This window comes from Coenobita brevimanus, chromosome 71 (genome assembly GCF_032717465.1).
Source record: "Coenobita brevimanus isolate Jiangsu-jjx chromosome 71, ASM3271746v2, whole genome shotgun sequence".
NCBI classification, from domain to species: Eukaryota; Metazoa; Arthropoda; class Malacostraca; order Decapoda; family Coenobitidae; genus Coenobita; species Coenobita brevimanus.
Window position 1 is genome coordinate 5698058 of NC_137024.1, and position 21799 is coordinate 5719856.

At 42.2% G+C, this 21799-nt stretch overlaps 1 protein-coding gene across 1 annotated transcript in view; it reads left to right on the plus strand.

Moving 5' to 3' along the window:
- Positions 1-21799, plus strand: part of LOC145406680 (DBH-like monooxygenase protein 1 homolog) — a 48897-nt gene that overhangs the window by 6625 nt on the left and 20473 nt on the right. The window contains exons 2-7 of the mRNA XM_080277777.1: positions 914-1142; positions 5691-5963; positions 6684-6772; positions 11089-11251; positions 13408-13558; positions 17505-17557. Coding sequence (XP_080133903.1) covers positions 924-1142; positions 5691-5963; positions 6684-6772; positions 11089-11251; positions 13408-13558; positions 17505-17557 — 948 coding nt within the window. The 5' untranslated portion in view covers positions 914-923. The remainder of the gene's footprint in view (positions 1-913; positions 1143-5690; positions 5964-6683; positions 6773-11088; positions 11252-13407; positions 13559-17504; positions 17558-21799) is intronic.

Consider the following 21799-nt stretch of genomic DNA (forward strand, 5'->3'; position numbering starts at 1 on the left):
CTGGATGGAATCGCAGATGACACGAGCCCAGTTTGCAGAAAAGACTCACACAACATAACATACATTATGAAGCACCGCACAGGACATGCCACACAAAGACACAAACACAACATCAACGGTGTAGTAAACCTATGAGACAATCCCAGACGGGAAAGTTGCTGACTTATGGTCTGGGGTTGAGCAACAACAGCTTCTGCCAGTGGTACATTTTCCACCATTTTGAACTTAACATATACATTACACATCTCGAGTACACGTTTATAATCCTTTCAATACTCTCTCCCAGGTATATTTTATCAATTAAGCTGCTTATTGTCATCGTCCTCCCGTACAGACACATTGACCTTACGTACTTAACACCTTAACACTCATCCACTTCACTCTCTTTCATCTTTGTTTCACACAACACCACACCGTATTCTTTGCATTCTTGAACACAATCACTGCTTCCATTCTTATTCATTTTTTACGCCTCCCATACTCCACACAACCATATGAACCTCTCTGTTTACCGGGCCATAGGCAGACACAACACTCAGATCCGAAGTTTCCTATCCCTTTCCCAGAGGTAGAAACAGTGTGAGGAAGCCCTAATCCTCACTACTCCCCATTCTACCTTCAAGTTCATGGGGATTACGAGACAATATTTCCTCCTCTACCCCAGGGGAAAGTTGTAAGGTTACCATCCAACGTAGTTAAAGAATTCCTGGATTAAGGAAAGCCGTTCAGCTTGACACTCAGTGTAGAGTCACCTGATGGTTGCATTACAACAAAGGATTGAATGACAGGCGCTAAATATAATCGTCTGAACTTAGTATGAATAAAAACGTCGTAAACAGATTGAAGAAGTAAACGACCCTCGTGAGATCGGTTGGTGTTAATTAAAACTTTTTTTTTTCTTGTCCCTCCCCAGTGTTGCAGGTATGGGTCTGACGGGGCTGTTGTGGCGGGTGGTGGCGGTGGCGGCTGTTATGACTGGCATCAGTGAGGCAGACAGACACGACAGACCCAAACTTGACGTGGCAGCCGAAGTGCAGTTGTCTGCCCTGCCCGCCCACCACCACGCCGCCCACACACACCAGGCCGTGCTGGATCCTGACGGCGTTTTCAGAGTATTCTGGACACCGGACCTAAACAAGCAGGTGCGTGGGCCAAGAGGTCATTGTCTGAATCACATAGGAGGCTTAGTAGCATCTTTTTCTCAGTGATTTGTTTTGGATATTATACCTCCCCCAGGCAGCTGTATGGGACAAACTCGCTCAGTGAAGCTGGCTGGATACCAGGCTTACCCCAGAGAAGTTAAATATAGTACTAATTCACAGTGACTGTATCCGACCCAGTTTACTAGGTATGCAGTTAACAGTTCTCCCACTTTCCTATTTTCCCTTGCATTGTTTTCTGCATCCTATCTCACCCCATCCTTAGGTGGAAAAAATAGGTCAGGACGACGACAGTGATGACTGCATCTCTTTTGTTACAAGTGTAATGTCTTTGTTTTATTCATACGAATAACTAGTAAGACTTGATTTACCTGCTACACTGCCTATAGCACAACATGCTAACAGTAACACTGACGTTGTATCAAGATCATAAGCACTTAGGCCGGTCTCCATCCACACCCCCTAAGGGGTAGTTCACAGTCTACCTATTTTTCCCCAGGGATCTGTTCTCTCATTGACGAGGTTTCCCTATTTTTGTTTTTCCTTGAACATATTCTCCCTTATGATCCTATTTTCCCCATTGACCAATTTTTCTTCATAAACATTTTTTCCCCAGGGACCTATTTTCCATATGGACCTATTTTCCATCTGAACCTACTTTCCCCATGGGCCTATTTCCACCATGGACCTATTGTCTCCATGGACCAGTTTTCCACTGATGGACCTATCTCCGTCTTGCGGCTGTTTTCCCTCAAGCAACTATTTTCTCTCCAAGGGAAAAACCGACTCCCCTAATGGACCTAGTTTCTGCAATGGGCCAATTTCCCCCATGGATATATTTTTACCCATTGAGCCTATGTTTCCATTTGGGCCCATTTCCCTGAAGGACTGATTCACTCATGGACCTGTCTACCCACATGGACCTATTCCAGCCATGGACCTACTTATCCCATGGACCTATTCCTCAATGGACCTTTCCGCCATACACCCATCAACCCATCTACCTACCCACATACCCCTCCACTCACCCAGTGCAGTTTGTTTCAGCAGTAACATGACTCAGCAAGTTCTCTCTCTCTCTCTCTCTCTCTCTCTCTCTCTCTCTCTCTCACACACACACACACACACACACACACACGAGAGAGAGAGAGAGAGAGAGAGAGAGAGAGAGAGAGAGCAGCCACAGTAACCCTGTAAAGGAAAGTGTGTTGTGGCTTTGTTACTGTGAGCTAGTTATTGCCTTCCTAATTAGTGAACAGTATGTACATGGAACATTTTTTGGATCACTTTAGATAGTTATCTCACTTTCATGCTCTCTCTCTCTCTCTCTCTCTCTCTCTCTCTCTCTCTCTTGTTCCAGAATCCTTCCTACTCCGTTAGTTAGTGGGGTTCAGGGTTGGTATGGTCCTGGAAAGAGACGGTATCATATGGTGGCACTGATATAACTGGGCGGTGGAGCTGTCCGGTTATACAAACATCCCCCAACTCCCTACTCATCCCCTGAGAGTGTGATGGTGGTCTGCATTTCAGCCTGTAGTCCACTGGGTTCACATTCAGACGAATCTAAGCTAAGATAATGCTGGTGCTACTGTATCTGTGTTATGTGTTTCCTGTTACTGTGGAAATGATAATGCTTTTCTTGGTACTGGTTAAACACAACATAATGTTTATCCTTTCACCTAAACGACGTCATTTATATTATATTATTGATGTCTCCAGACGATTTCACTCAGTTTAGGAAGGATCTCTGGTAGCTACGGGGATAACTTAATCTACAGGTAACATCTCCAGTTCAAAAGGTCTTTGGTAAGTTGTATAAAACCTGTAAAAACAAGCCTTTAGCAAAGGCGTATCCCCACCATTAGGTAAAAAAATATTTAGATATGCATCAATAAATATGGTAATTTCACATATAGGGGCATAAACTAGGACTCGTACATATCCTTCTTTAAGAAGTGAAGATGATCCAGCAAGTAGTTTCCAAGACACAGCTGTTTACAGATTAGTTTCTTTACACGGAAATAGCTCCTAAAATACTTACAGTGTGGCAATTTCATATACAAGGACATAAACTATGACTCATACTCTAACTTTCTGTGAGATATGAAGAGAATCCAGCAAGAACTTTCCAAAATGTAACAGATTTCTCCTTACATGGTCATGGCTCGTAAAGTACAGACAATATGGTAATTTTACTACTGGCATCAACTACGACACATACTCTTTCTGTGTGATATGAAGCCAATCCACCTGGTAGTTTCCGAGATACAGGCCCGGATGGAAAGACGGACGAACGGACGGACAGGGACGATTCCTATATCCCCACTATATGGAATAATGGTGGGGATAACAAGAATAGAATACGAAAGACGTCATCGGACTCACGGAGTTAAATGTTATCCTCATCTGTAATAAAGACGACTTCCATTAACACAAATCGACTACATGATAATCATTAAGGTAGACAATCGGTGTTTGCTAAATCTAAATAGCCAACTATTTTTTTGGTAGACATGGACATGTTATGTTCCATGGCAAGTCATCACGAACTCGAAATTTCCCTAATGGAGTTACAAATGCATGATATTCCTACACCCCAGCCACCCACAAATATTGTCTCATATGCAGATATTATAACAACCACAAAGCGCATTGCAGACACAACCTGTACACTGCAACAGGACTACCTCAACACACTCCAAAAACGAGTCTAGAAGAACAGGCTAACGATCGCCCAAACCAAATCCACCACAACACTCATCACCAGCAGTAAACATGAACAGAGGTACTGTGCTCACCCTACACTTGACAATGTACAGTATGTGTGCCACACACAACCTCCACTAAGATCCTTGGAGTGACATATGACACCAGACTTACAAGACATCAAGAGACGATGCACCCCCAGACTCAGTGCACTCAGGGCAACTACAGGGCCAGACTTTGCTCAATAAATACTGTCTTTACAAACGATACATTAGATCAGTGATGCCATGTCTCCCCGGCATGGGCTCCCATCCTATCTAGTACTTAATGCGGCACCTTGCAAATCATACAGAACTACGCCCGACACATCACCATTGGCTGCACAAAAACGACCGCCACAGCTCATTTATATTCTGAAACTAAAGTCCTGCCTGTCAGAGATTGCCTTGATATGAGGGGTATGTACACAGTTCTATGTAGCAGTCTGTGCCAATACATAACGCCCGTGTCATTACATGGCAGAGACACACAACACACCCTGGCACATAAAACAATCACCATACAATATCAAACAACAATATCCCATTTCCAGACAATCCAACACAAGCAATCAAGAAACACCTACATACTCATTTGCAAGGTATTACACAACTTGATCAGAGCGCTATATTGCAAGGCCCGCATCCTGACATCCACTCATTGGAGGTATACTTCAGCAGATCTGATCGAGATCACTTACCTAGGCTTAGATGAGGACATAACCCAGCCCTGTTTACCTACCAGGTCAGCTATGGGCTGGGTAGAATCACAGATGACACGTGCCCTGCTTGTAGAATAGGACCACACAACATAATACATAATGGAGCACTGTACAGCACATGTCACACTAAGACGTACATACAACATCACCAGTATAGGACACCTATAAGACAACCCCACAGGGACAATCTGGTTACACGCGGTCGTTGGGTCTGCTCGAACAGATGGACCGGGGTTAAGCAGCAAAAACAAAAACCAAGTCTAAAGACCACAATGTTAGAACTATGAAGACAAAACTGTGGTAAAGCCCTCAGTTACTGACGGTAATATTTGATGCACGAGATGATAGAACATATCTGAACTTTCTGCTGACTACTCTCTGTAATGTGGGATGCAGGCTAATCACATGGGCCAATTTTAAGTATTCCATAAGTGATTTGGGAAATCAAGGGTTTGCTTACAATTTAACACTTTCTGGTAGCTGAGGCACTTGAACATTTTTTTAAGACTAACAGCAGACGATTTTGTTCAGCTGGGAGAGAAATCTTAGTAAATGCTCCAAAATCCAAATCGAGTGACTCTTTCTCCGCTCTTGGTATGCCCAGGAATCAAATTAGGATAACACAAAACGATTTTGTTCATCCCAACAATCGAATGGTTAAGGCAGAGAAACCAGTGTCTTCTGTGTCCATATTTCTGTACAGGAGGTATATTGTGGGAGATACATGCCCGCACCCGTGGCCGCTGGGGTTCATATTCTCGTCCAACGGCATAATGACTGGCGTGATACGTTTTCCCTGACACTGCTGCTGTGTCAGTTTATGCTCTTTGTGTGTGTGTGTGTGTGTGTGTGTGTGTGTGTGTGTGTGTGTGTTACTAAGTGTCTCTGTCCCCGACGGGAGGTGGCATGAAAGATTCATGTCAACACCTATGGCTAGCTAGGGTTTGTGTTTTCGGCCTGTGTCTGGTGTCGGGATGGCTGGTGTGTTATAATTTCCCTGACAATGTTGTTGTGTCAATGTTATGCTTGTTTTGGTATTCCTAAGTACCATTGTTCCGATGCAGGAGGTGGTGTGGGAGATCCATGCTCGCACCCGTGGCTGGCTGGGGTTCGGGTTCTCGTCTAATGGCGGGATGACTGGCGGGGACATGATCACCGCCTGGGTGAAGGACGGACAACTGTTCCTGCAGGACCGCCACGGCGTGGGTGAACTCACACCGCCCCTCGACGACCACGCTGACTGGCGGCCGCTGCACGCACGCGAGAACGACACGCACACCGTCCTTGTTGTGGCCAGGGACATCAATACCTGCGACCCGCACGACTACGTCCTTACAGTAAGTGTGTGATTGCAGTTGTAGGGAGGGACTGAGTAGGCCCACGATAAGGAGATACCAGACCGATTTACGTGGGCGAACATCAGTACAAAGTCGAGCACACTTGACATGTTGTGTTGCTGTCTCTATTGTGTGAATGTCGAACAGTGTGAAATTATATTGTATAGCTAATGTGTAGCGCTATATACTGTACGTGTGTCACCTATAGTGTTAACCAGGCGTCACACGAGCATTTTTGTGGCAGATTTTCTCCGGTAACTCGATGATGGTGATAACTTTTCAGAGATTGCTTGTGACTGTGAAAGTTTGTGCTAAAATATTTCCATAAAAGTTATCAAGGGATATTGCCAGGACAATGCTGCTAGAAAAAAAGAAAGAAAGAAAGAAAGAAAACATGCTGGTGTGATGCTGTTTGCCCTTTCTGGTTGTGTTTCTGAGTTGCCTGTGGTTGTGGGGTTTTGCCCTGAGTAAGGGCATACAGTTATATTCAAGTTGCTTAATGGTTCTTAATTTTGTTTATTCCTGTCACCAGTCGATTTTTTTGAGTTTGGGAGAGACCACCTGTGAAAGAGTTAATGACGGCAATATATAACCCGTCTACTTGGATAAGTCCCTCCTGGTCTGAATAAAATAATCCAGCAAGAATAAAAAGAGAAAAAAATATATATATATAACTGGACTGACGGAATTAAAAGCTGTGTGCCAAATTTTCTACGACAGAATGAGACTGTGCGGCTGCTGTACGCGTGGGGATCCAGGGACCCCAGTGACGAACACCCTTCCTATCACGGTCCTCATCGGGGTAACAAGTACGTCACGGATGTCATATGTTTGTTACTTGGCCAACTACTATACTCAAGTTACACTATCTTGGCCTGAACTTTCCATATCTCCAAAATGAATGCTGAACTGTAAGAATACATTAGCAATGGAATATGATGCCTGTCACAGAGCAGTAGTATTGTATTTTTCTACCACTGAGCTATGCGAAATTAGCTGCAAAAGACGAAAATCTGGGTCAAATTAGAGTAAACAAAGTACAGTGCATTTTCACGACCAGTCCAGGCTGACTGGGCCAGTTTCATGGAAGTTCTGGCGAAGCAGTTCAACCTGTCCAGACTGGACTATTCGTCCCGTCTTCTGGGCTGAACTGACGAGCTGCATTGTCTTCAACTTCAGCTTGTACACAATGCTGCACTTTAGCACCAAAAGAAAAGTGTAGTTTTTGGTCGGGGGTAAACAGTTGATAGCACAAAGACTGTCAATGAACTGGAAAAAAAAAAAAAAAATGGATTTCGCATAACTGACAGCCAGTACTAATGTGGGAAGGTGATATAATGCAGATTCTTAATGAAATTAATGATCACTAAGACGTTAATTGAAACCACTCATTTATGCCTAAACTAGTGGAAAAATCATGTCTGGAGAAAAACATAAAACTTTTTAATCTCAAAGGAATATAAAAAGTAAAGACGGTAGTACAATTATTCCTCAGTAGTAATTCCACAAGGATGAGAAGTGTAACGCTGGTTTAAGGTAATTTTATTTCTATCTTGCTCTAACAGCGTGTAGTAACAGTCTCAGTATCAGTTTATGAAAGATGGTAAACAGACTGCCATATCACATCTCTTAATAACTCTGACATTAATAATTCACACGGCGTATTCCTATCTATCTATCTATTGCCAGACGCCTCAATCCCGTTCGGGGTGGCCACAAACAAATCGCCTCTACGTCGCCCTGGCCCCCGCCATTTCACTGCCCCGCTCCCAACTCACCCCCCCCCCTCTCATATACCTCTCCACCCCATCCCTCCATCTCATCCTCGACCTCCCCCTCCCTCTTCCCCCCTCCACCTCACTCACATACAGTTTCTTCGTCAGTCTTTCACCCTCCATCCTCTCCACATGGCCAAACCACCTCAGTGTATTCCTTCTAACGCTTCCTATCACATTCACATCCACACCACAACGCTCCTTTATATCCTCATTTGTCAGCCTGCCTCTCTATGTGACTCCACAGGCTCCTCTTAAATAACTCATTTCCACTGCTCTCACTCTTGACTTGCGTCCTTCCAACAACGTCCAAGCTTCACTCCCATACGTTAGAGTTGGTATCACAATACTGTCATGTAGTAACTTTTTCACTTCCATGCTCACTTCCCTGCTTCTTATCACTGTTTTCAAGGAACCAGCAACGTCTCTTCCCTGCTGTACCCTTTCAAGCACTTCACCCTCCAAACCTCCACCCTTACTCATCACACTACCCAAGTACTTAAACGTACTCACATTTTCCAATTCCTCACCATCCAACCTCGCTGTATATTCACTGACTTCACCTCCCTCAAAGACCATCACTTTACTCTTCCCTACATTCACCTTTAGATTCCGGTTCTTACACACTTACCCAAACTCATCCACCAAGCCTTGCAGCTCTCCTTCGTCTTCATTCAACAACAAAGTATCATCTGCACACAACAGTACAGGGAGTTTCCAAACACTACCATCTCTCACCAGGGCCACTCCAACATCCACTACCCTATCTTGTACCTCTTTTATTACCCCATCCATGTACAGATTGAACAACCATGGAGACATGACACATCCCTGTTTCAACCCAACCTTCAAAGAGAAAAATTCACTCAGTTCACCATCCACACGCACTGCAGCCTTAGCACCATCATACATACTATTCACAGCATTCAGCAACTTCCCATCGACTCCACATATTCTTAATACTTTCCACAATCCTTGTCTATCCACCCTGTCATATGCTTTCTGCAAATCCATGAAAGCCGCATACAACTTCTTTCCCTTCTCTAGAAACATTTCCACTAAAGATCTAAGAATGAATATCTGATCTACACAACCTCTTCCCTTCCTAAAGCCTCTCTGTTCTTCTCCAACTAATTCCTCTGTTCTTTTTCTAACTCTGTCAATAAGTATCCTACCATACACTTTTCATATTATACTAAGAAAACAGATGCCCCTTTGATTACCACACACTTCTTTTTCCCCTTTTCCTTTGTACAGGGGAATAATTATACCTGACTTCCAGTCCTCCGGGACTCTACCTTCCTCCCAGGCCAATCTGCACATTTTCCACATCCATTCTACTGCTATCTCTCCCCCATACTTCAGCATTTCACCACACACTCCATCAATTCCTGAGGCTTTCCCCAATTTAACTTTCTTCATTGCTTCCACAACTTCTATCCTACTGATTTCTTCCTGTCTTCTCACCTCCCTCCTCCTCCCAGCCATTCCTCAGCCACTTATACTCGCATTACTTCCATCCTCTATGTTCAACAATTCCTTAAAGTGTTCTCTCCATCTGCTCACTTTTTCTCCCTTTTCCACTAGTAATCTACCATTTTTATCTTTCACTCCCCTGCTAACTTCACTTCCACCCTGTCTTACTCTTTTCACCTCTTTGCAGAACATTTTCTTACAGTCCCTCCACTTTACACTCAAATTCCTTCCAAATTCCTCATCCACTTTCTTCTACTCTCTCATACTTATCTTTTCACCTCTCTCTTTCTTTCTACATATAACTCTCTCTTCCGCCTCTCAACTTCTTCCACGCCCCTATTTCTCATCCATTCATTGTATGGTTTCTTCTTTTGTGCCACAGCCTGTCTTACCTCTTCATTCCACCACGCTGTTCTTTGCACACCCCTCCGTCTTCTCTTCACCCCATACACCATATAACATGCTGCACATATTTCTTCTGTAAATATCCTGCACACACCTTCCACGTCCCCCATCTGCTCCAGTTCATATTTGCCCAGTGGTTCCTCCACTTCTCTCTTATACTCTGCCTTTTTTCATCCTCTTGTAACCTTTCCACTCTCCTTACAAATACTCCTTCTTCCCGTCCCTCCCTTCTTCTATTTCTCCATCCTAATTGGACCTTGATTCTGGCCACCACCAAGTAGTGGTCAGAAAGTCCACTCCCCCAACCTCTATAAGCTCTTGCATCCATTACACATTTTAGTATCCTTTCATCCACACACACATAATCAATCATTGCCTTCCTTTCATTCAGTTCACCACCCACCCTTCTCATCACTCACCATGTATTCCTGTGGATCATCTTGTGCCTGAAGAGGGTATTGGCTATCACCAACCCTCTCCCAGCACAAATGTCCACTAACGCACTGCCATTCTAACCTATCTCAGCAGGCACACCCCACTCACCAACTATTCCATTCATATCACCGATCAAAAACACTCTTTTATTTCTTTCAATCTTTTCCATGCACACTTCCACATTTGTCCAGAACTCTTCTCTCTCTCTGCTTGCACGATCTTGCGTTGGTGCATACACACACAATAGCCCACATTTGTATTCCAACTTTAAATCTTACCCACACAATCCTTGACCCAACTGATCCATACTCTCTTATGCTCTTCTTCCATTGTTTACTCACAACTATACATACTCCTTCTTTTGCCCTCTCATTCTCACCTACTCCTGCACATATACCCCATCCATACTCCCATTCTCTCACACTCTCACCCCTCCATTTCGTTTCAGTTATTCCGCATACATCAACTTTCGCACCCTCAAGCACCTGGACAATTTCTCTCTCTTTCACCTCATCATTCGCTTCATTCCAAGTTCCGATAACCATGTCCTTTGTCCGGTCGTTGGTCGTCATCTTTTGGTCAGTCCTTGTCCGAGGCTTATTGTTTGTCTTTTTAGTTAGTTGTTTTCCGGGGAGGGGCACTAACCCTCCGCCAACCTTTTTAGTCGCCTTTTACGACAAGCAGGGATACTGGGGGAGTATTCTTGAAAAAAAAAAAAAAAAAACCTACCCCAGGGGTAGCATTTAGGAAAGGACTGGTCTCAGAAGTATCTAGAGAGGCCCCGACAGTTTAGATTCACCTGGACTGGTCCAACGAGCCAGAAAAATCTGCCTACCTATAATCGTATACAATTGTTTCTGTCTTCCTGGTTTATATGGATTGCTGCCATGAGTCTTCGACACTAATAGTTGTTGCTCTGTGCACACATTTTTGTGAACTTTCTTCCTATTATGTTAATGTATGTTTTGTATATTTTACCGTGTCTTTAAGTCTGTATACCCCGCCTGCTTCTGTATACTCTTTATTTCCATCAGGTACGCCTTTGTGTTGATGCCATTCTACCAGAAGAAGGTGCCAAAGGATGCGCAGGTGTGGCGGGTGAATCAGAGAGCCACTTTGCCACACACGCAGGACACACTCTACTGGTGCCATGTTGAGAAGATACCAAAGTGGCAAAAGAAACATCATTACGTTGGGGTGAGTCCTGTCGCTGTATAGACACAGCTGGAACGCATGAAAACAGAGGCCCGTATCTCAGTCAGAAATAAAATTAGACTGTACAGATATATTATTACCTGCTGAAAAAGGTACCGGAGAGCAATGTATTCTTATTGTCGTGTTCTTCCTGTTCTTGATTTTCTTCTGGGCTAAAACTTTGATTTAAATCTTTACCTCACAAACGTTACTTCGTGCATAATGCCCACTGTCACAGGCTGTACTCTTTCATCCTATCCAATCTTGTTTACCCAACCCCACCTTTTCGTAACTCTGCCCTTCAGTAAATTCATGAACGAATGCATGAATAAATATATAAACACTGAACAAATAAATGAATAAATATCAGTGATCAAAAGAGAGGCAACATTTGCAAGAAAATTCACGATATTTCACAAAGCTTGTTTCTCATGTGCATATTCATGTATCTGTTTCTAGCCCAAATGGAAAGAGTCACAGAGCAATCAGAGTAGGGGGCATATTCGAACTGAACCCACCTCTACCGTGATCGCTTTCGAAAATGCGCTACTGGCTGCATTTTGCCACGATAGGGTCTCGAAGCCAGTCTCGTATGATCCTTATCGTTTACAGTGGATTCGTTATTTTTTGCGTCGATCTCAGGTTATGCAGCCATTCTGTTATACTGTGGTATTAAGGTGCAAATAATTCCATCACCATATAAAGGATATCTTACACTTCTTGTTGTTTTTCCCTACTTACCTACCTCCTTAACTACTTACCTTTCTTCCTACCTTACCGCTTTGCCTGCCTCCCTTATTACCTCTTTTCATCCCTAGCAACCTGTATACCTACCTACCTCCCTCTGCTTCCCACTCGACATCCTTACCTACCAACCTACTCCCCTCCCCCAACTCCCTACCTGCCTACGTCCCTCCCTCCCGACCTCCTTACCTTCCTGTCTACATTCCTGCATACTTCACCTTCAGACTTTCTGCCTACCCACCGATCTAGTTCTCTACCTATTTCCATCACAGGCCGGTATTTAAAGTTTTTGCAGATTGCCAGTTTGCAGTGGGTTGTATCTAAATTGAGATGAGGTCATAAATACTGCATTTTGACATCCCTTACCGATGTTAAAGACAGTTTTGGTCACTGTGACTTTGGGCATGCCCATCACTGCAACGGGCGCACACCGTAGAGGATTCAGTCAACACCTCAGTCTTCTAAATCGGTCCATTACTGAGTTTACCTCGACAGCGGCCTCCAGACAGCGGACGAAAGAACGGACAGAAAACTCTCATTCCGGCTCAGTGCGCTAAGGCCCTCTGGAAACCCGTCCTTTTATTGGGCTGGGTGTTTTTTAAAGTCTGTAAATAGACTTTGCGTGTTTTGGTTTCTGATGATTTCGCGTTCGACTTTTTGTGGTTCTGTATCCGCCTATTTACACTCTGGGGTATATAAATTATATTCAAGGGTCCAAATTGAAAATATAAAAACTGTCTCGAGATATCAGGTCCAGATACAGTATAAGCATAGTAGTTTTCAGACTAAACAGCCCAGAAATAAAGTTATGAGGCCTTGGCAACATATGGTGGTAAGAACAACAAAAGTAACACCAAGAAGACCCAGAAAAGAAAATTGCTTTGGGAAAAGTAACAAAACACTTCCTCTCGGGATAGGCAACAAGAAAGCAAACACACTCTGGGCTCATATAGGTTCACTTTGCGTATCACAATGCACGTGAAGAAGACGATGATGATGACGAAGAAAAGACTTGGAAACTTTGGTATGAAAGGGACTAATTTTTTGCTCCCGTGTTTAGACGAGTAAAGTTCGCCTGATCAATGACTGGGTTTGATGAACACTGAGTGACCTCAGCGGACCAAAAGTTAATTAAAAACAGCGATCTTGAAGTAAGTCAAGTTAATTATAATAAAAATACATTCACTGAATATATTTAACCTGAACTGATTACGCACTAAACCTGAGGGAACCTTAAAGAACATAAATTATCCTGATTGTGCCCAGACTTATTGAAATTAAGTAAAATGACTAGAATGAATGTAAGCAAATATGAATGGGTTTGGATAGATGTCATTGGGTGAATATTTTATTTATGGGTGCATTTACTGTATGTTCATGCGCATATTCTGTTCATGGCTTTATTATTTCTACAGTTCAACATGATATACGGGAAGAACGCTCGTAGTAACCTTCATCACATTGTGGCGTACGAGTGCCAAACGCAGGACGGGACTGATCCAAGTCGGGTTTTGGAGCAGTATGTGGGACACCCAGGCTATGAGTGCTACACACCCAACATGCCAGGTAGGTACTGTACAACTCCCTGCCGATGAAGCAGTGACGCTGCCCTGTCCCTATTACGGGCACATACGGTTGTTTCTTGCCGACGGGTCATGAGGGAGAGGAGCGAGAAAGCAGAAAACGGTAGTGAGGGGATGACGGCAGGATGAGCCGAGGGGAGAATGGAGCAGAAGTGATTCCTGGCAGGGTGAGAGGAGGGAGTGAGAGTTGCTTTACCGCTATTTGTTTTCATAAAGACTATTATGAAACAAACATTGGCTTGCTATGATTTTTGTGAATCCATGAAAGCTAGTGAAAAGTATTGCACAAACCGGCATATAACCAAAGCCGATAACACCCTCGCCACCATTTCACGACTCATGTTTGCTTAGGGATGGATGGGGTACAGGACTGGAAAACGACATTTTTCGGGTTTTGAAAAATTGCGCCAAACAATAGCGTCACCTTCCGGCAACCTTTTCATAAATTTTAAGCGATGATTTTTTTTTTTTTTTTTGCATTTTTTTTAACGGTAGTAGCTTCTGTGATTGAGTCTGTTTGTATATGCTAACAAATTATCTCACGCATACCTGATACTATTTTGATCAAACTCTGCACTTATACTGTACTGTGTGTGGGTTTGGAAAAGAAGTAATGCGATTTTTGTACAGAACAGTCAAACGTCAAGGTCACAGGCCGAGATCAAAATTCATGGCACAGTGTCGTGGCGCAGCATAAGCTATCTCATGAATGTCTTTTCCGTTTATTTATCAGACTTAGCACATACGCTGTGTGGTGGTTTGGGAATAAGTTTTTTTATTCTTAAAAGGAATGAGCAGAATTTGGTAACGGGTCAAGGCCAAACTTCAAGGTGCAGCATCAGGGAGTGGGATTTTCTCGTAAATGAATAATCCATCTTAATCAAACTTGGCACATGAGTTCTCCGGCTGTGTGCAAGGAGAGCCAGTGTCTGAAAATACACTAAATTTGAGTTTCGCCAAAGAAGTACGATCGTAAGTGACGTATTTCTCAGTGGTAAAAACGTCAATCTCTTGACTTATTGGGGAGGGTTTCACATGTACCTTACAGATAAACAATGAAAACCTGAATTATTAATGGGGTTTGGCATCTTCTTTTACTTTCCTTGAAAAACGAGATTTCTGGACAATGTCCCTTCTTGCACTCTGCTGGAGAATTGTGTGTGGGGGATGCAAAGAAGTTTTCATATTTTTGTTCAGATGGATGGTAGGTCAAGGTGGAGGGTCATGCTCATTGTCTCGGAACTTTATGCTGTATTTTACTGGTTATGTAGCTTCGCCATTGTCTGTCCAGTTTTAATGATCTTCCAATAATTATTCCCATATGGAATTTCAGATAATTTGGTGACGGAAAGTCTTCCTCTGTGTTATTCCATTGTTCACACAGATCCCGTTTTAGAGGATTCATTTCTTGTACTCAATAAGTATTCATCATTTCCTTGTTAAAGTTTCAATAATTAGCAGAATAGCACCAAAATACTACGTTTTCCAAAGACACAAACTGTATTTCATTATGTTGTACGGTCAGTGATTACTTTCAGATATGTAAGTACATAAAACGGACACATATTTTTTCCTTTATTTATTTACATGTCTTATATTGGTCCGAAGTTCTTTAAATTGCTTTTCTGAACATCATTAATAAAGGAGATAAAAACGAAGCAGATAGAATCGCTTTGAAAACATTCATATGGGACTCTGCGTACATTAGTGGACAATGAACTGGGTAGAGGAGCTATGAGGGAGAGATAGGGCAGTGGTTTGATCATTGTTAAGTTACCAGAAATCTCAGCTTCAATATTTGGACGGGAACTTGATTTATATCTGATAAAAACCACTTACATTTGCATGGAGTGATGTCTTTGCCATGTGCTGTAATTAGCAATGTAGTTTCAAAAGACAGTTACGCACGGGGACTAGGGAATGAAGCTGTCGACAGTGTGGCAGTATTACCCCAACTGCTGCTGGTCTAGAAAAAATAAAGTACTGTGGACATTTATATAATTCCATGACTGGTACATGTAAATATCGCTTAAACATATATGCTGAATAGGCCTATGTTATCTACATAGTTCATTGATATTTCTGTATCAGTTGCTGAATGCTTGTCTGCTGTGATGAACAGAAACTAGGACAAATATAGTTTAATAATACAGATGTTTAACAATACAGACGTACCCTATTACAGAGTAGTAGTACAACATAAACAACAGTAGTTTTCACAATTATATATGCTGCTAACGAACTCAGAAGCTGAGAGATACCATCACAAATAATATTGGCTTCTGTGGTAATAACAATACTGGGATGTGGATTAAGCTTCGCATTCACACACTTGATGTGCCTAAGATAGTGCTGGCATCGCAATCTTGTTTGTGTTCGGGACTAGACATGATGGTTCACTCTCTTATAACTGACTGACTGCAGTATCATATGTTTCAAATCCTTTAAACTATATCTTATCAACACCGCCAGCCTCATAACACTACTTCAGACGTAAGTGGTGTGGTTTCAAAGCCTCCCACAAAAAGAAAGAAAGACCTAGATTTAGAAAATACTGTGTCGCTAAAGATGGGAGACTCAAACACTCACCGAGATTTAATTTCTATAATTGTGGGTTCCACCTCCGGCAAAGACCTGTTTGCACATATCTTATTATTATTTATATTCAATGTGTCTCTGGAACCCACAGGCATAATTATATCACTGGGCTAATTCTCTCTCTCTCTCTCTCTCTCTCTCTCTCTCTCTCTCTCTCTCTCTCTCTCTCTCTCTCTCTCTCTCTCTCTTTTCCTATAAAGAACAACTCTTCTGCAAACTTCCAGCCTTTGGTCTTTCTAGTTGCCTCCAGGCCTCCAACTGTAATTCTGGGTGAACAAGGAAAATGGGAAAACAAACGGAGTGCACCAGTCTGACCAGCCGGAACGTGTGTTGCGTCTCCACATCTTTGCTGACTGCGCACTGTAATATTTGATCCAGGCTAATTATATCTGTCACAGGCGTTCTATAAATATCCGTAAAAAATCAGAGTTTGGGGTCTTGCTTCGCCCTCTCCGACTAAAGCTTTAAGCACAAGTCTTTAGTTATGTGTAAGATTACTTTATTATACTTTTATTCATTCACACAGCTGCTAAACACTTCATAGCGACACTAGATGAAACACACACACACACACACACACACACACACACACACACACACACACACACACACACACACACACACACACACACACACACACACACACCATCCATCCATCCATCCATCAACCAATCCTACGTTGCCGCACGAGGAGTGTAGGAGCCCGGAGCTCGGCAAGTTGGTCCTGACACTTAAGATGAGTGACCAGCCTCACTCATCCCTGAGTGGCATTACGTGAGCAATATCCCCAACCACCCCTAGGATATAAATAAACCTTCACCGGTTCAATCCGACTGGAGTGCCGCAATTACCCACTAAACCACCAGGCGGCATAATTTGGTTATATGGTTACCACCCAGCGAAGTAAACGGTTTCTTTGTGTACAGGAAACCTTTTGGTTTCTCGCTCAATATAAAGTCACTTATAGGCAGCAGGAACGGAAAAGAATGAAAGGACGAAAGACAAAGGAGGAAGTGTAAAGTCACTAGTGGGCAGAAGGACGAGGAAAGAATGAAGTAAAGAAAGAAGAAGAAGGAAGGAAATGAGGGAGGAAAGGAAAGGACATACACCCGAGAGCAGCACTACACTGAGTGAGTGGATGGTGAGCGCCCCCACCTTCTACAAACACACACAATTATTCCTGATAAAAAAAAAAAAAAAAAAAAGTTTCAAAGCACCATCCTAACCAAACCAAAATGAAAATGAAGAAAAAATATTCCTGATATTCCTCTGATTTGCAGACTTTCATGAAAAAAAAAAAAAACTTATATCCTTTATGAATTCTTCCTCAGAACACTTCTTCGTGTGCCAGCGCTTCTTCATCCTCTGGGCCGTCGGCAGTGAGGTAAATGACATGAGACGAACAGAAATGAAAGCAGACAAATACTAAAAATATAAGTGGAAAACAATGGTTCTTTTTCTCTGTTTTCACGTTATAATATCGCTTTATGAGTCTAGTCTGTTTCGTTTCTGAGCGCCTTAGCTGACCACTCCTTGTACAGATGATTGAAAACTGCTATGGTATATTCTATACCCTGTGACGAGGACACAAATTTTTACATATTATATACTACTGATGCTTATAGTCAACTTAGGAGTGGCTTCTCGTCGTCTGAGGGTTCAGTTAATGACCATAATTTAGAACCTTTATAGTCTTTGTCTATAACCTCGCGCGTGTATTGCACTGTCTATCTGAATATTGTCACATCAGAGTAAGGTGGTTAAAGATTTCTTAATAATTCAGTCCGTTTAATATGATGATGTAATTTTATCTTCTTCTTGCTATAGTTGGTCAATATGTATTCAGTATAAGAGACTCCCTGGCGCTGAATCTGTTAGCAACAATCTTCGATAATCCCTTCAGCACTATGACGTCCTGCTTTTCATATTTGTTTCCTCCCGTCGATTTCAATAAGCTCTGGGAAAGAATGGTTTGCTATAAGAGAATTTCAGCTCAAAAATTTATTAATATAATCATTTTCCAGTAGAGTAATTAAAAAATAATAATTTTTTGCTATATTCTATTGTCATTCAATGGAACTAACCAATTAAACAGTCGTTCTTAAGGGGCGTTTGTCGCGGCAAACTTTACTCGTGTAAATAAAAATGCTGCTAGTTCTTTATGCTGCAAATTGGGTTATTTAAAGGAAAATTTTACTTTGCTTTATATGACAAAAAGTAATGGTTGTGTTTAGTCATCCATACAGCTTATTCAAGATCTGTGTTGTGGAAATAAGAAAGGGAGTTTTCAGTGTTACAGACATTTTTTTTCTTACACACAGAGGTCTGAGTGTAATGGTTTTGGAATAAACAAAACTGATCAATAAATGGCCAATTATAAAATATTTTGTATTGAACATTAGTTTTTCACACAGCCCAATGAAAGATAACAACACATTTTGTCTCATATTCCGATTTAATTCACCAAGACACATGAAATTTGACTTGGAAATGCTATTATGAGGTAGGAATAGAAGTTGTGGAAGCAATGAAGAAAGTTAAATCTGGGAAAGCCCCAGGAATTGATGGAGTGTGTGGTGAAATGCTAAAGCATATGGGAGAGATAGTAGTAGAATGGATGTGGAAGATGTGCAGATTAGCCTGGGAGGAAGGTAGAGTCCCGGAGGATTGGAAGTCAGGTATAATTATTCCCTTATACAAAGGTAAAGGGGAAAAAGAAGTGTGTGGTAATCATAGGCGCATTTGTCTTCTTAGTATAATAGGAAAAGTGTATGGTAGGATACTTATTGACAGAGTTAGAGAAAGAACAGAGAAATTAGTTGGAGAAGAACAGGGAGGCTTTAGGAAGGGAAGAGGTTGTGTAGATCAGATATTCATTCTTACATCTTTAGTGGAAAAGTTTCTAGAGAAGGGAAAGAAGTTGTATGCGGCTTTCATGGATTTGGAGAAAGCATATGACAGGGTGGATAGACAAGGATTGTGGAAAGTGTTAAGAATATATGGAGTAGATGGGAAGTTGTTGAATGCTGTGAAGAGTATGTACGATGGTGCGAAGGCTGCATTGCGTGTGGATGGTGAACTAAGTGAATTTTTCTCTTTGAAAGTTGGTTTGAAACAGGGATGTGTCATGTCTCCATGGTTGTTCAATCTGTACATGGATGGGGTAATAAAAGAGGTACAAGGTAGGGTAGTGGATGTTGGAGTGGCCCTGGTGAGAGAGGATAGTGTCTGGAAACTCCCTGTACTGTTGTTTGCAGATGATACTGTGTTGTTGAGTGAAGACGAAGGGGAGCTGCAAGGCTTGGTGGATGAGTTTGGGAGAGTGTGTAAGAAACGGAATCTGAAGGTGAATGTAGGGAAGAGTAAAGTGATGGTCTTTGAGAGAGGTGAAGTCAGTGAATGTACAGTGAGGTTGGATGGTGAGGAATTGGGAAATGTGAGTACGTTTAAGTACTTGGGTAGTGTGATGAGTAAGGATGGAGGTTTGGAGGGTGAAGTGCTTGAAAGGGTACAGCAGGGAAGAAAGGTTGCTGGTTCTTTGAAAGCAGTGATAAGAAACAGGGAAGTGAGCATGGAAGTGAAAAAGTTACTACATGACAGTATTGTGATACCAACTCTAACGTACGGAAGTGAGGCTTGGACGTTGTTGGAAGGACACAAGTCAAGAGTGAGAGCAGTGGAAATGAGTTATTTAAAAGGAGCCTGTGGAGTCACATGGAGAGATAGCCTGACGAATGAGGATATAAAGGAACGTTGTAGTGTTGATGTGGATGTGATAGGGAGCGTTATGAGGAACACACTGAGGTGGTTTGGCCATGTGGAGAGGATGGAGGGTGAAAGACTGACGAAGAGAGTGTATGTGAGTGAGGTGGAGGGGGGAAGAGGGAGGGGGAGGCCGAGGATGAGATGGAGGGATGGGGTGGAGAGGTATATGAGAGAGGGGGGTGTGAGTTGGGAGCAGGGCAGTGAAATGGCGGGGGACAGGGCGACTTGGAGGCGATTTGTTTGTGGCCACCCCAAACGGGATTGAGGCGTCTGGCAATAGATAGATAGATAGATAGATAGATAGAATATTAATTGATTTTGGCCAATAAATAGTTGAGTTACACGAGATTTTTTTTTTTTTTTTTCAAGGCGGCTCACTGAGAGACGACAACTCATTTTGCCTTATCTCCTTGTTTAATTCTTCTTGACACATATAATTCGACACAGAAGTACTATTATGCTGAAGGAAAGGCGTGTATGAATATGAAACTTTTATTACAAAAGTGGCGCACTGAACACTATGCATGCTACACACCTTATTAGAAAATGTTGATGGCCGCAGGTACATGGAATACAGAATGTGGGATATATAGTTTGTGTCTTGACTTGGCTTTTACTATTGACAGCCATTACCTTACCACAGGTGATCATTAAAATAGCAGCTTGAGTATAGATTTCTATTTGTGTGTTGACTAGGGTATTACTAGTGATAAACATTAATTCACCACAGGTGATCATTAAAATAGCAGCTTCAGCATAGATTTCTAGTAAGTTTTGTTTCTGAGCTTCACATTCCACTGACTCCAGGTCTGTCCTGCACGACCCATGCATAGTATGAATGGCAAAATAACCTATTTATAAGCAAATAATTGGTCTTATTATACATCAGAATAATCTCGAGTCAATACAGTACGTAAGGCAGAGGTGAAAAAAAAAAAAAGTTTAGATTTTTTGCCTATTTCCCCATGACAAATGCCCCGTAACATGAAGACCTGCACTGATATGGCAGTCACTGTACCGTCATACGTCTTACTTGACCTAAGTTTTCCAAACACTGTACTGTTATTGCTTTATACTCATTGCTATGGGAGTCTTTGTGCCACTGTTTCCTTTTTTGTAATACGTCTTCATATTGCATTGCTTATTATTCCTGCCTGTTTAGTAATGACATAGTTTGTATCTGTAACAAGCAAAGCGGAAAAAATAATAACAGATAATAGGCAAGATATATCACTGAAGAAGAGATGTTACGAAATCTCCCAGGCCAAAGCTATTAAGAGTCCGAGAAAACCAGGCGCCGAGGCTAAGGTGTTACGAAATCTTCCAGGCCAAAGGAGATATGTTTAAGAGAAAACTAAAACAGCCAAGATGTTCACTGCTGGAGCCTCTAATTTCTTGACTCAAAATGAAAAAAAAATGCATAAGAGGCCAATTTATGACTTTGACTAGGCTTATTAATAAAGAATCTGTAAAAATTTGTAAAATTCTCAGATTTAAAATTCTTGAAAACGTCAAATTAAATTTTTTATATACTAACAAAACTGAATCTTAACAAGTTAATCACTGGTCTTGGCCACAATTTGATCTCAGGCCCTCGCGCTTCATAGGTGTGCACGTTGCTACTGAGCCAATGAGAGGATCAACGCTTTGGCTCTGAGCAACGTGGGTTTTTCTATACCCCAATACATCACCTTTTTCTCTTCTTGGTGATTAAATTGATGGGTTTCGAACTCACGGTAGCGTAGCACTGGAGGCCACCACTAGGAACGCTGCGAACCACACCGAGCAGCTCATCCACGGGATGTAAGGAATAGGACACTGTCAGCTAACCAGCATCATTGTCCTCCATGCCTCACCTGAC